The sequence below is a fragment of the Arachis duranensis genome, chromosome 5 (genome assembly GCF_000817695.3).
Source record: "Arachis duranensis cultivar V14167 chromosome 5, aradu.V14167.gnm2.J7QH, whole genome shotgun sequence".
In the NCBI taxonomy this organism is placed as follows: Eukaryota; Viridiplantae; Streptophyta; class Magnoliopsida; order Fabales; family Fabaceae; genus Arachis; species Arachis duranensis.
The window spans coordinates 7,617,259-7,632,015 of record NC_029776.3 but is presented as its reverse complement, the minus strand read 5'-3'; the positions used below and the strand labels follow the sequence as shown (position 1 = coordinate 7,632,015).

Below are 14,757 nucleotides of genomic sequence, written 5' to 3'. Positions count from 1 at the left end.
GAATCCTAGTGCCGTCGCCGCCACCTTTGGGTCCTTCTTCGCCACCGAGCACGAGCCAGCGAGAGAGGAGATCCGAGAGAGAGAGAGAGCGCCGGTGGAGGGGAGGAGGCCGCTGCCATAGCCGCCACCACCATCGCGACACCTGCATCGTCGCCAGTCCGCTCACGAGCCACTGCCAGAACCGAGAACAGAGAAAGACGTCGCCGCCATTCGTGCATGTTTTTGCCACCGTGGAGTGCGTCGCCGGGAAGAGGAGCCTGACGCGAGGAGGGTAGCGCGCGAAGGAGAGAGAGAGGGATCTGAGGCTGAGCTGGGTTCCTTCCACCACCGATCTGCCCAACCGCCGTCGCTCCGTCAGCCACGAGCTGCCGATGGTTTTGCTTCGGCTTCTGCATCTGCTTCTTCTTTTGCATCTGTTTTTGCATCTGCTTCTGATTCTGCTTTTGTATTTGCATCTGCATCTGCTTCTGCTTTGACTTCTGCATCTACTTCTTCTTCTGCATTTGTTTCTTCTGCTTCTGCATTTGTTTTTGCTTTGTTTTTGCTTTTGATTCTGATTCTGATTCTGATTTTGTGTGTTAATTTTGTTGTTAAATTTGATATTGTTAATTCTGCATTTGATGTTGTTGAATTGGGCACTCGTTGAATTTGATGTTGTTTCTGCTTCTGAATTTGATTCGAATTCTGATTATTAGTATTTGATCGGAGTAAGGGAGGTGGTGGTGGTGGAGCAAGGGAGGTGATGGTGGTAGTAAAGGTACTGGTAGTGATAAAGGATATTTTTGTCCGTAAAAAATTAAAAGAACAATTTTAATACGAAAAAAAAACGTTAAAGATGATTCTAAATAAAAAATTATGTTGGGAACGATTTCGATTCTAACTCTTAGGGACCAAAACAATACTTATCCCCTTTATAATTATACAAGTGCATCTGTCCCTGTTCATAAGATTAATTTTTGAGAAGAAGCAGTTCTTTTTGTTCTTAACATATTGAAAGATGTGTGTTATTTATTTTGTTATATGTGTTGGTTTAGATTAATTTTTTTGAATTAAAAAATAATTTTTTTAAATAAAATATTTTTATTTAATTTAAATTTTATTTAAATAAATTTTTTTAAAAGAATATTTTTATTAAAAAAATAAATTATTTATTTTTTTAAATATTAAATACCTTAAAGAACGTAGAAATAAAAGATATTTTTAATACTTAAAAAAATTTTAAAAATTTATTTAAATATAAAATAATTTTTGTCTATTAAAAAAAATATTTTTTAAAAAAATAAAAAATAAATACTTATTTTAAAATGTGGTTTATTTTTTTACATGTCAGCTTAAAACTATGAATCACAAAATAAATCACAACTATCACACTAACAAGTATCACAACTATCACACTAAAAAAAAATAATTTATACATGTTAGCTTAAAGTGTGAGTTAGTGTGAGAGTTGTGATTCATTTTTTGTTTTCTGATACTATGTTTAGCATAATATAATAACAGAAATATTTGATAAAAAATTAATTAAAAATTGATAAAATTTATTTTATTTAATATTTATTAATTATTATAATATTAATATTCTAACCTTTTTTTTCCCTCGTATTACCGGTACAATAATAACAAGGGGCCGAGAAGTTCGATTTCATTTTCGTAGATGCTGTCAAGGACAACTACTTGAATTAGGGTAATGTTATTGTGCTGAAGGAAAAAATTTTTCTCATGTGCTGAAGAGGTGTGGCATTAAAATAAACGTGACGTGTGTCAGATAATTTTTGTGTCAAAGTAGTATATGTCAAGTTCATGAATGTTAATTATATTAGATTAATTTATTTTTAAAGATGATAATTTATTTGTTGGGCTTTATTGGTTTTGTAAAGCATTTAATTTTAAATTTTGTGTGAATATTATCTAGCAGGTAAAAATTAGTCCATAAAATAATAAACTAAAATAATAATAATAAGAACAATAATATTCTTTTAAAATAATAATAATAATAATAATAATAATAATAAGAAAGAGTTATGATATCACCATCCAAATCTTTTTTTTTTGTCAAAATTTATATATATATTCTCATATTTAATTTGTATAATAATAAAAAATAAAGATATTTTTAGTTTTAAAAAAATATTTAAAATTAATTATTAGTATTATTTTTATTATATTTTTTTATTTTTGATTTTATATTTTTTCATAAAATTATTAGATAAAAGTCTATTGGATAATTAAAATTTGTGCTGAAAAATTTTGGTTTTATTAAATTAGATGAAACGTATTTAAAAAAATTATATTTAACAAAACCAAAATGTTGCAGAAAAAATTTAATTGTTCAATAGATTTTTATCTAATTTTATAAAGAAATATAAACTCAAAAATAAAAAGAAACAGAGTAAAAATAACATTATTCATTAGTTTTGAATAAAATTTTTTTTTAAAGCAGAGATAAATTTAAAAGAGAGCAAGCATAATTCTTTTGAACGAAGTTAACAATTTTAAATATTTAAAGTTATTATATATTATATAATTTTATTTAAAAATAGAGTAAGTAATTATCTTAAATAAATAATTAAATTATTAAACTCAAAAGTAAGTAATAATCCTTAAATTGAGATAAATATTATTTTCAATCATTTTTCGATTAAATAAATTTCTAAAATTTTTTAAATTTAAACTTTTTTTCTCTTTTTAAATATTTTTTCTCTTAATTTTTACACTTATTATCATATAAAAATATTTTAATATTTATAATAACTAAAAAAATCTTTATATATTATAGTACATACATAAAAGTAAATTATTTTAAAGTTTATTTATTTTTTTTGTAGCTTTGCAATTCGTCTTCATGTTTGTTGCTGAAAGAGTTAAAAAATTTTGGGGTGAAAATAAACTGTTCGTTTTTAGTAGAAAATAAAAATATCGTAAAAATAAGGAATAAAATGCATATAATTAATTAATATCTTCAGAATATTTATTTATGTTAAATTTTAAAAAAAAAATTTCAGTCTACTTTAAACAATTAGTTACTTTCTTCAAATTATGATTCTTAAAATAAATCTTAGTCGACATCAACCTTTAACATATTCTTAATATTTTATGGAGTAATTCCTATAATCTTATCTGTTGGATAATATTCACAAAAAAATCCAAAGTTGCCAAAACTTTTCAAAACCAATAAACCCCAATAAATAAATCATCATCATTAAAAGTAAATTAAACTAATATAATAAATATTCATGATGTTAACATATTATACCCATTTTACTTTAACACAAAATTTGTTTAAAGTATGAAAATAACACTAACACATGTCATTGCTTTTCTAATGCCACGCCCCTTCAATACATAAAAAAAAAATTTTCCCTTCAGCACGGTAGATTTTTTCCTTGAACTATTATAAGAGAGCTATTACGTTAATTGGAGTTTGACTGCTTATTTAAAAATATTTATATAAAAATAATAATAAATTGATAATTAAGATAATTTTAGATATTTAATTAAATTATTTAATATAATGTGTTAATATTTTAGCTATTATTTTTACTTAATAAAAAAATCTTTATGTATTTAAATAGCTAAAATACTTTAATAAATTAAGATAACTCTCTAGTATATGGATCTGTGGTGGCTCTACTTGATGCACTTCATTCTAGCAAATTTTATTAAACAATATAATAGAATTTAATTATTAAAGAGTTAACTTTTTTTAATTAATAATATAATATTAGCTAATCTTTTGTAAATATTTTTTATTTTAAATTTTAAATACTAAATTTTCAATCTTCAATCTAAAATTTTAAATTTTAAATTTTAAAAAATAAGAATTAAAAAATGAATTTTAAAATAAAACTTATTTATCAAGATCTGATTCTTTGTCATTGATAATTATTTCAGCAGCAGCATTATTATTGTTAATTAGGAGCATGATAGAAGTCTTTTTGTTTTCTCTAGGGACAACAGCTGAGAAAGAAAAACTTTCAAAAAATAGTGTCGCATTATTATTACCACCAGTACCAGAAGTTGATGATGGAGTAGTGAAAACTCTCATTCTCTCTTGTGTTGTGTTTCGCCTGTTTCTTTGAGCCTGTTGATTATTATTTTTTGTGATATCACAAACCGAACACATCATATATTTTAGTTTAGAATTTCAAAGAGAATCAACCCTATATTTTTAACCTGACTCTCAACTGCAAAAAAAAAACCTAAAAAAACTTATAATCACTCTTCAACATTAAAATTAACATACTTATATACAAATTTAAACATCACATACAACATATATTTAAACAATAGATCTAAATAATATGATTAGTAAAAACAAATTAATCAATATTTTACCACAATAAATCTAGCTAAAAAATGACAGAAGAATAAATTTAAAAGACATAAACTTCAGCAATAACACTTCAAAAATATATTTATAAAGATACTAACTTCAATAACAATATACTAGTAATAGTGACAATGCAAAACAAAATAGAGGCACAATAGAGACTATACAAAATAAGAGGTGACAAAATAAAACAAAAAAAATCAACGCAAAAAGGATTGAGCAGAAGAAAAGCAAAAAAAAAACTTACAGAGAAATAGAATAGAGCAATACGAGAATAATTAGGGGTACACATGGGTCGGGTGAAGTCGGGTTTGATGTGACTCAAACCCGATCCGAAATATACACCGGGTCTATTTATTAGACCCGAACTCGACCCTAAACCCGATGAAATCAATACACTTTCGGGCCACAATTATACCGGGTGAAAACCGGGCCGTTAACATTACATTATGTTGATACCTTCTTGTAAACTAGCATGTAAAAATATCCAAATTTCCAAAACCCCAACCATTATTTAATATGGTAAAATTCACTTAGAAAAATATAACAAGAACCAACCCTTCTTTAAAATTAAAGCATAACCACAATCAATACTAATATTGTCTAATAATACTAAATATTTAAATCAATACAAATAACACAATATTATGCATTAGTCTAAAGTCTTATGCATTCTAAACATAAAACATTAACTTATAGTACTATAATACAAAATATTAAAGTTTACAATACTTAAATTTCACATAAGAATAGTCATGATCCATCACTAATAACACAAAATATTAATTGTGTATGATGACCGGGCCACCGGGCCGACTTCGGGTGATCCAAGTTATGGCTCGGACCCGACCCGAAATAATGACCGGGTCTATTTTTGAGACCCTTACCCGACCCTAAACCCGATGAAATCACACAAAATTAGCCCTTAAAGTGTTCGGGACCAGGCCGGACTTTCGGGCCGGGTCGGGTCTGTGCACCCCTATGAGAATTGAAAAAGATTGAACGAGACTGATGATATATTGGGATATATGTGAGAGTTAAACACGGAAGAGATAAAGATTATTAATTTTAATTTTATGATAAAAAATATTAAAACTTATTGATATAAAAAGATTGTTTCAGTAGAAAAATTAAAAATGAACAAATAACATATATAAATCGTAAAATCAAGAGTAATATGAGACATAATAGGCAACAGCTAGTATGGTGTATGTGTTACCTTGATGGTTGTTCATAGTTGTAAAAGTTGAATTAGTTCTCATTACTAAGTATTTAAAGAAAGAGAAGTTAAGATGACATTATCTGAGATCGCTAATAAACCTGTATCAGGAGCAAAAGTAATAATAAAAAGAAAACATTATTATTCAAAACAAATTCATGATAAGAATGTAACAAAAATTTCTTTTTAATTTGTGTCTTCTTTTTCATATATTAATTTATTAAATGAGCATCACATATCGTCTAATTGTGAATAAAAATAATATATTTGTTAATATATTTAATTCATCTTCTTAAAAAATTTATTAAAATTATTAAAATTAAAATCAGTCAAATTAAAATTAAAATTAATAATTCTACATCATTAATTTTATGCATGATCAACCAAAAAATGATACACAATTAATATTGAGAGATGTTCAGATGTAATATTCTGTAAATCAAAAAAATAAATAAAAATGCTAATGGATTTATAAATTATTAGATCAAAAAATATTTTTTAAATAAAATAAAATAAAATAAAATATTTTAAAAAATAATTCTAACATTATTTACTAAAATATATTTAAAAAAATAGAATATCAAATAGAGTCATCTTAAATAAAAAAAATCGAGTTAACTTTTTTTTATTTTAGCATTTTTTAAGTGTCTATTTTCCAATTTTATGCTTAAATCAGAGAAATTATCGCTCAATTTTAATTTAGTTTAGACTTATCTCACCTAATTCTTGTGTACTCTAGTCATTATAAAATTTCTCTCATTTAATACATTTAACTTATCAAATTTTTTCTTCTACTTTTATACCTCAACTTGTATCTTCATTATTTTATTTTTGTTTTATTTTTGTTATGAGTGAATCAAAATGCATCAAATAGAATTTTAGTTAATTCATTAACACGGCAAATTTTAAGAGATTAAATTACAGGTTCACTCCATTACAACTTAAATTAGAGTTAGTCTATTTTGATTTTACCTAAAATTAGGATAGATTTGCCTGTTTTTTTTTATCCAAAAAATACATGGTGTTACGTGGATAACCTGAAATAGTTGGATTGGGTTTAAAGGGTTGGCCCAAACGTTAATGAAAGGGGGTCTCCGACTTGGTGTGTGCCTGGAAACCTCATCTGAGTTGAGTATATGAAAAAATGGCGGGTGGTACCTGCAAAGACACTCTGATGCCTATGTTAGCAAGGGGGTAAGTAGGTTTTGAGAGTATTGGAACTTAGTGTTACTTGAGTGTGTCAGTGTATTTATAGTGGTGATCTGATCTAATAACCACCGTTGGAGTAGTTCCACTTCTGAAGGTGGATAACCGTTCCTTTATCTTAGGGTTGTTGAGAGATTGCTTCTGGAAGTGGATGAGAGATTTTAGGGGGCAGTTACTTATTTGAATAAGTGTTATCTGCCAACTCATGTCGAGTCCGACCTCTTTGTGGAGGAGCCTATGCCATGCCCGACCTCTTTCAATGAGATCGGGTAAGTGGTGAAGGCCCATCTTTAGGTTGGGCCTTTTTGGTTTACTTGGATCTTGGACCATAGTATTGGGCTAGGGTATGAACAGTGGCCCTACTCGAGTCTGATCTCTTGGTCATGAATGGGATTCGAGTTTTAGTTGAACTTGGGTTCGTTTAAGTCAAAACCCGACATGATTTTTAAAAACTGACGTGTTTTCAATCTTCTCAACCGTCGTGTCTAATCAAACGTCACATCTGTTTGGGGTTTCGCATTTACACGCGGGAGCAGTTACATTGATAACGACACATTTCTTTAATGATTGCATCATTTTACCGTTGTGCTCCTGCCATGTTTATAAATACTTTTTCCTCTTCTTTCTTTTTTTTCTTTCGTCTTCTCTTCGAAGTTTCTTGCCTGCACTCTCACTCTTTCTCATTCAAAAATCCTTTGGATCTTTTCGTTCTCGGGTGCTTCGTTGTTTTCTGCCATCGCGATTGTCTCTCTTTGATTTTACAGAAAAGGTTAGTTCTCATCTACCTAACTCTGCCCTTTGTGTAGTGCTTTCTTTATTTCTGTTTGGTACGTTTGTGCATTTGAGGCGAATTTCATGCCTTTACCACTCCTTAGTTTGTGATGTAAGGGTTTAGGATTTTTGCATGTTTGTTAGATATTGTTACTGTCGCTTGGTGGCTCTTTTTTCTTATTTGCTTTTGGAAGAGACTGCCTTGTCTTTGGGAGCCCTGTTTTTGATGATTTTAGTTTTTTTTGTAGGTCTTATTGATTTTATACCTACTTCATTCTTTATCGGAAAAATGTCTTCTCATATCCCTAAGACCCTTTTGAAATGGTTAGATGATTCTGTGCTTATCGAGAAGCCTTTAGTAGATACTGATTTTATTACCGAGCTTCGCACCCATCATATGATTTGTAGTCTTGATGCTAATGAGTCTAAGTATGAGTTAGTGGCCCCAGATTCTGAGGACCGAGTTTGCTGTGGGAGGTTTGTTGATTCTAATTCCCATTTTTTCTTTATGTACGACTGTCTTTTCACTCGCTTGGGTTATTTTTCCTTTTTCTGAGTTTAAAATGGACATTTTGTCCCATTGCCGAGTTGCACCTACCCAACTTCACCCCAGCTCTTGGGGTTTTATGAGAATCTATCAACTTGTCAGCCAAGAGCTCAATTTTTCGATCTCTTTGAAAATCCTTTTCTACCTCTTCTATTTGACCAAACCTTTTAGTGCTTCCAACAAACAAAACAAACAGCAGTGAGTGTCTTTCCGAGCCATCCAAGGTCAGAAAGTTTTTTCCATCTTTGACGAATTCTTCCACAACTTCAAAAATTTTTTCTTCAAGGTCCAAGCTGTAGAGGGCTACCATCCTTTTTTCCTAGATAAAAACAATTATCCTCGATTTTCTTTGTACTGGTTGGAGGCTTCTCCTGTTGAAAAGTATAGCCTAGATGATTTGAACGAGGTTGAGGAGGCCATTGTCAGATTTTTCCGAGAGGCTTGGGGGAGAGCTCCCAACCTGGATACTTAGAAATTTCTCCTTGGTCCTCCGAGCTTCATCCAGTCCGAGCTAGGTAGTTTTTTTTGTGGTTATTTTTGAAGAATTCCGACTTGTAATGTTTATCTTTCCAATTTGTAAGCTGATTTTTATTTCCTTTTTTCAGAAATGGTGAAGAGTGGATCTAGCGTTGCCTATCAAAAGGTCTAGGAGGCCAAGAGGAAGGCTCGTACCTGAGCTGACACTGCGAAGGTCGGATCTACTGGCGTTCCTCCTCCCCTTCATGACTCGGGGACCTCCTCTCGCCCAATTTTGGTAACCTCTGCCTCTGCTTCTCCTATTCCTTCTCCTCCCTTTGTCCCCCCAGTTCGACCTCCTTCCGAACTTGAGAAAAAGAAACGTAAGACCTCGGAGACAGGTTCTTCCCCTTCTGTGGAAGCCAACTTTGATGGTCCGAAGTTCGTTCGGAAGCATATCTTTCCTCATAGCGAAATTGCTATGGATAATGCTTCCCTTCGCAATCATCTTTAGATTTTGGTTCGGGGGGGAGTTCGGACTGCTAGGGTTTGCAATGCTCTTCTTGATATCTTGAACAAAACTCCTTTGAATTCTTTGAGCTCTTTCCAAAAAACTATAGAAGACCTTCAGGGGAGGATTGTCCAGTATCAAAAAGAAGAGAAGATGCTTTCGAGGAAGAATTCCTGGCTGAAGGAGGAGTTGGCCCAGCTTCAGGAGAGGAAGAAGAAGTTAATAGGTCAGTGTACCATGGCGGAGGATTTGAAGAAGAAGACGGAGTAAAATTATGTCAGGATTTTTTCTGAAAATATTGATCTTCAAAGGTAGCTGGAGTCAAATCGGGAGGCCTATCAGGAGCTGGAAGATTCAACTGTTGAGAGCTCGGAGGAGGCTTGGAGGGTCTTTAAGGAACAGGTCAGAGTCATTGCTCCCGATTTGGACCTTTCACCTCTCCATCCTGATAAAGTGGTTGTTGATAGGGTGATTATTTCTTCTCCTCACCTTGAGACCGACTCCGAGCTGAAAACTCGTGGGCAAAGGATTGTTGAGTCTCCTCCTCGTGAGGAGCAAAAGAAGGGATTCCTGCCGAGTTCTTCTGAAGCTCCAACTTTCGCCGCTAAAGATATCGCTCCAACCCCTCTGACTTCTGCAGCAGATCCGAGCTCTATTCTCCTTGATGACTCCAATCTTCCTTCTCAGTGACTTCAGCTGTTAGGGCCCGGCTTGTGGGCCCTTTTTTGAACAATTTATTTTATTTGCTTGTGTGGTGTTGGTTTCTGACATTTTGATCCTTAATAGGGTCATTAACAAAAAGGTATTTGTTTTCTTGGTCCTTTTTGGATAAGGGCCTTTAACAAAGTATTTTGAGTATGCATGTTTTGTGAATTGTTTTGACGCTTTTGTCTTTTCGAAGTTTTAAAACCGTTTGTGGAAAAAAGCTTTTGTCGTGTGGGCTGTTTTGTCTAAAGTTAGACAGTTTCGTTTGCTGAAAAAACTCTTTTTTAAAAATTTTAGAAAGCCTTCGCTTCTGCCCTTGGGGGTTTTCCTATCTCTTTTGTCTTCCTTACATATTCAATTTTTGCTTATTGAATTATTTTTGTAACTTAGGTTACTTTTGCGATGCATTTTTCTTTTTCTCGAATTTTCTGACTAGTGCGTCGCTTGTTTCCGAGTTTATCATAACCGTCTTATGTAACCTCTTTACATCGACTTGTACCTCGTCGTTTCATTCTGCTGACCTCTTAGGTCGGTCGTGGAATTTTCACGCTTTTTCGAGTTTAAATCAGTGCGTTTCGTAGAATGACGATGGTAATAACGGAATTATAAAGAGATAGAATAAAATCTTTATTGATTGATGGAGGTAACTTTTATAAGAGTTGACTTAGCTACTAAGGGATTTTTAAGGCTATTAGCCCTTAGTCCCCACTTTAATGCCTCGTTAAAACTCCCTTCAGAAAAATCCTCTTTGGGAAAAAATATGAAGTCGGGAAAAAGAGTATATCAGGGAGTGGAGTTCGCTTCTAACTATATTACCTCCTCATGTTACAAGCATGCCACGATCGTGGGAGCTTGGCTCCGCTTAAGTCAAATACCTTGTAATACCCCTTTCCGAGGACTTCACTTATCTTATATGACCCTTTCTAATTAGCAGAGAGTTTTTCCTCACCCGACTTGTTAACCTAATATCATTCTTGATCAGGACCAGGTCGTCTAAGGTGAAGCTTCTTCGAATGACTTTCTTGTTGTATTTGTTTGTCATCCTTTGCTTTAGTGCTGCTTCCCTTATTTGGGTCTGTTCTTGGACTTCAGGGAGTAGTTTGAGTTCTTCTTTATATGCTTGAAGATTGCCAACCTCATCATAGAACCTCACCCTTGGACTTTGCTTGTTGACTTGAACTGGTATCATGACTTCTATGCTATAAGCAAGTCGGAAGGGTGTTTCTCCCGTGGCAGACTGAGGTGTAGTTCGATATGCCCATAATACTAGAGGGAGTTCTTTGGCGTAAGCTCCCTTTGCATCTTGTAGTCTTTTCTTTAATCCAGCCAGTATGACTTTGTTGGCTGCCTTAGCTTGCCCATTTGCTTGTGAGTGTTCAATCAAGGTAAACTAATGCTTAATCTTCATACTGGCTACCAGGTTTCTGAATGTAGAGTCGGTGAACTGGGTACCATTATCCGTGGTGATGGAGTGAGAAATTTCATACCTGGTAATGATATTCTTGTAGAGGAATTTTCGACTTCTTTGAGCTGTAATGGTGGTCAAAGGTTCTGCTTCACTCCATTTTGTAAAGTAGTTTACTCCCACTATGAGGTATTTTACTTGTCCAAACGCTTGGAAAAAATGTCCGAGTAGATCTAACCCCTATTTTGCAAAAGGCTATGCAGAAGTTATGCTGATGAGTTTCTCAGGGGGAGTGACATAGAAGTTAGCATGCATTTGGCATGGTTGACACTTCTTCACGAACTTGGTGGCATCCTTCTGCAAGGTCGGCCAATAGAACCCAGCTCAGATGACTTTTCTGGCGAAAGAATTTGCTCCGAGATGGTTCCCGCAGATACCATTGTACACCTCCTCTAAAACTTCTGTTGTCTTTGAGGTCGGGACGCACTTCAACAATGGTGTGGATATTCCTCTTTTATAGAAGATATTTTTCACCAAGGTGTAGTTTGTGCCTCCCTCCAAATTTTCTTGGCTTCTTTTTTCTCTTTGGGTAGGATGTTGAATTTTATATATTCGATAAAATGGGTCATCCACCCGAGTTTCAACCCGGATACCTCCAGGACATCTTATTTAACCTCTTTTTTTGTGACAGAGGGTTCTTGGAGAATTTTCTGGATCAAGCTTCTATTATTCTCTCCTGACTTGGTACTTGCTAAATCTCTGCTAAAATGAAATTACTTAAATACCCTATATATATGATGTAAATGTATGTTTAATTTCTTTTTTTTCAGTTTTATTTAGAAACAAATTAATAATGTGCATAATATCTAAATTTGTACCAATTAATTATTTAAATTTGTATCATTATAAGAAGGGAGTATTATCACCAAGTTATAATCGTCGACCAAGATTTACTATGTTGTTATGTTAAAAACTTGTTTATTTCATTTTGTTTTAATTTTATGTTAAAGATTTAGTTGAATAATGTTAAATTGGATTTAGTAATGTTGAATATGTTTGAATTGATACATTTTAGTTGAATTGTAAAAGATTTTATCATGATTGAGATTTTTTATTTTTTAAAGTTTAATATTCACAGATATTCATGTGGTTATTTGCCTCACCTATAGGAGGAAATAATGAGGACTCATAACAGGGATGTAGGGCAATTTCTTAAATGAGACAGAGAACGGGAAAAGGGTCCTTACTCTCATAAATACCTATTATCATATCTATATGTAGTTATCTTTATGTAAAATTGATAGTTAAGAGTTGTTAGATGACAATTTAGTCAAATTTATTAAATTATTGAACGACTTTCTAGTATCAATTTTACATAAAATAACTAAATTTAATGTTTTCGTTGAAAAGGAGCTCAACACAACAAGTGGAGCATAGGAGAACAAAAAAAAAGGAGCACAAAGCAAACAAAAAAAGATAAAATAGCAAACGACCAAAAATATGTACTCCTTTGTCATCTCCGACATTGCCATCAACAACAGAAGGGGTCTGCATCTAACCACTCCTTGTAGCTCAGAAAGGACATGTTAATAATCTCCTCAACTCCTTTACCCTTGTTCTGAAAAATTCTTCTATTCTGTTCCAACCATATGTTCCATATAATCGCACAAAAACACACTATCCACTCTTGCAATCCTCTTTCCTGTTCGATATCTCAGTCCAACTAAGGAAATGCTCCTTCAATGTACCCGAACAAGACCATTGTCTACCAATATATGAAAGTCATGCACACCATACCTGCTAAAAAAATCTATAGCCAAGAAACAAATGGTGACCAAACTCAACACCTTCGTTACATAAAACACATAAGATATCTTGTTGGTTATTTGCCCCAAACCGACTTAGTCTCTCCTTCGTACTAACCCTGCCAGTCAAGACAAACCAAATAAATAACTCCACTCTTGGGGGACTAATCCTTTCTAAATAGTTCTAGTAAAGTTGTAGCTTGTGATATCCTCCTGGACTATTTCCGCCTGCAATACCTGCACAAATGAGTTAGTTGAAAAAACACCATTTTTATCATATTTCCACACAATTCTATCATTTCTATCACATGCAAGTCTGACCAGTCTTAACGCCTCGTGTAACTGGTTCACTAGAACCAACTCTCATTGGAACAGTTGTCGTCTCCATTGGAAGTTTCAAATCCATTCTAGCCCATCCCAAAACCCACAATCCCCTATCATTGATCCTCTTTAGTTTGAAACAGAGAAGAGTCTTGGAAAATGATCTTTTAACGAACCACCAAGAAGCCAGACATCATTCCAGAATCGAGTACCTCTCCCATCACCAATCTCCATAGACAACCCAGTGATAATCTTCTATCTCAATTCTTGATTCGCAAACTGCAGTTGACAAATGTCTCTCCACGGACCCCCCGAACAGGTAATTCCTGGGTGGACAGAGGCACATTCGGATTCAGATTATTGCAGGAACAAATCACCTTCTTCCACAGCGGACACTCCTCCTTTGAAAAGCCCCACCACCACTTAAACAGGAGTGCTGTGTTGCGGACCAAAGCATTCCCAACTTTCAAACCACCTAACCTTTTAGGATCCTGCACCACTTCCCACTTGACCAAAACCATACCATTCCTCTTGTCCTCCTTACTCCATAGAAATTGTCTTTGCAAAGATATCAACTTCTCTGGAACAGCTTTCGGCATCTTGTATAAGCTCAAATAATAAACCGGGAGGCTATTCAACATAGATTTGATAAGTACCAATTTACCTGCTTTATTGAGAGCACTGGCTTTTCACAGGCTAAGTTTTTCTTCCACTTTGTCTATAATTGACTTCCAAGTCTTAACCAACCTCGGATTTGCTCCTAATGAGATACCCAGATATTTAACTGGAAGAGTGGCTACCTTACAACCCAGCACACTACACAAACGTTATACCCACGGCTCATCACAGTTAATAGGAATCAAACTAGATTTATCAAAATTAATACTTAGGCCTGACATCAACTTAAAGCAACGAAGCAGTCTCCTGTAGTTTTTAATTGTCTCTTCCTCAGGTGGATAGAACAAAATAGTATCATCTGCAAACTGAAGATGCGACAACTCTATAAGATCTCTTCCAACCAACAACGAAAATATGCGACCGTTCCTAATAGCCTCTTCAATCATCATATGCAGGACATCAACAACCAGAACAAATAAAAATGGGGACAGAGGATCTCCTTGTCGCAACCCCCGTTCCATCTTGAATGGCTTAGAAGGCGAGCCGTTTATCAACACTGACATAGAACACGTACTAACACATTCCATTACCCAAGTCATCCATCTTCGTCCAAATCCCATCTTCTGCAAAACAAGGTCCACAAAACTCCAGTTAACTCTATCGTATGCTTTCTGGAAGTTCAATTTTATTATTGCCGCTTTCTTCTTCCTTTGTTTGATCCACTGAACAGTTTTACACGCAATAAGGGCTCAATCATGAATCTTTCGACTCTTGACAAAAGCACTCTGAGTCTCGCCTACTAGCCCTGGTATAACTGCTCACATTCTCCTAACCAGCATCTTCGAAATTATCTTATACACACA

The 14,757-nt window shown here is 33.5% G+C and overlaps 2 protein-coding genes across 2 annotated transcripts; both read right to left on the bottom strand.

The window, feature by feature from the left end:
* Nucleotides 1-10,649: 10,649 nt before the first annotated feature.
* Nucleotides 10,650-13,361, bottom strand: LOC107487750 (uncharacterized). Its single transcript, XM_016108447.1, has 2 exons — nt 13,277-13,361; nt 10,650-11,110 (listed from the first exon to the last, which is right to left on the bottom strand). Exons 1-2 carry the CDS (start codon nt 13,359-13,361, stop codon nt 10,650-10,652), a joined length of 546 nt encoding a protein of 181 aa, XP_015963933.1.
* Nucleotides 13,362-13,536: 175 nt separating this feature from the next.
* On the bottom strand, nt 13,537-14,514 carry LOC107487752 (uncharacterized). Its single transcript, XM_016108448.1, has 3 exons — nt 14,174-14,514; nt 14,024-14,092; nt 13,537-13,906 (listed from the first exon to the last, which is right to left on the bottom strand). Exons 1-3 carry the CDS (start codon nt 14,512-14,514, stop codon nt 13,537-13,539), a joined length of 780 nt encoding a protein of 259 aa, XP_015963934.1.
* Between the last annotated feature and the right edge of the window lie 243 nt (nt 14,515-14,757).

Bases quoted from the DNA above. Each gene is read 5' to 3' on its own strand.
- LOC107487750 (XM_016108447.1), bottom strand. From the start codon at position 13,361: ATGGATTTGAAACTTCCAATGGAGACGACAACTGTTCCAATGAGAGTT. The intron at 11,111-13,276 runs GTCAGACTTGCA...AACACTCACAAG, and splicing joins TACACGAGGCGTTAAGACTG to CAAATGGGCAAGCTAAGGCA.
- LOC107487752 (XM_016108448.1), bottom strand. From the start codon at position 14,514: ATGGGATTTGGACGAAGATGGATGACTTGGGTAATGGAATGTGTTAGT. The intron at 14,093-14,173 runs GTCAGGCCTAAG...ACGTTTGTGTAG, and splicing joins CTTCGTTGCTTTAAGTTGAT to TGTGCTGGGTTGTAAGGTAG. The intron at 13,907-14,023 runs GTTGGTTAAGAC...TATGTTGAATAG, and splicing joins TCATTAGGAGCAAATCCGAG to CCTCCCGGTTTATTATTTGA.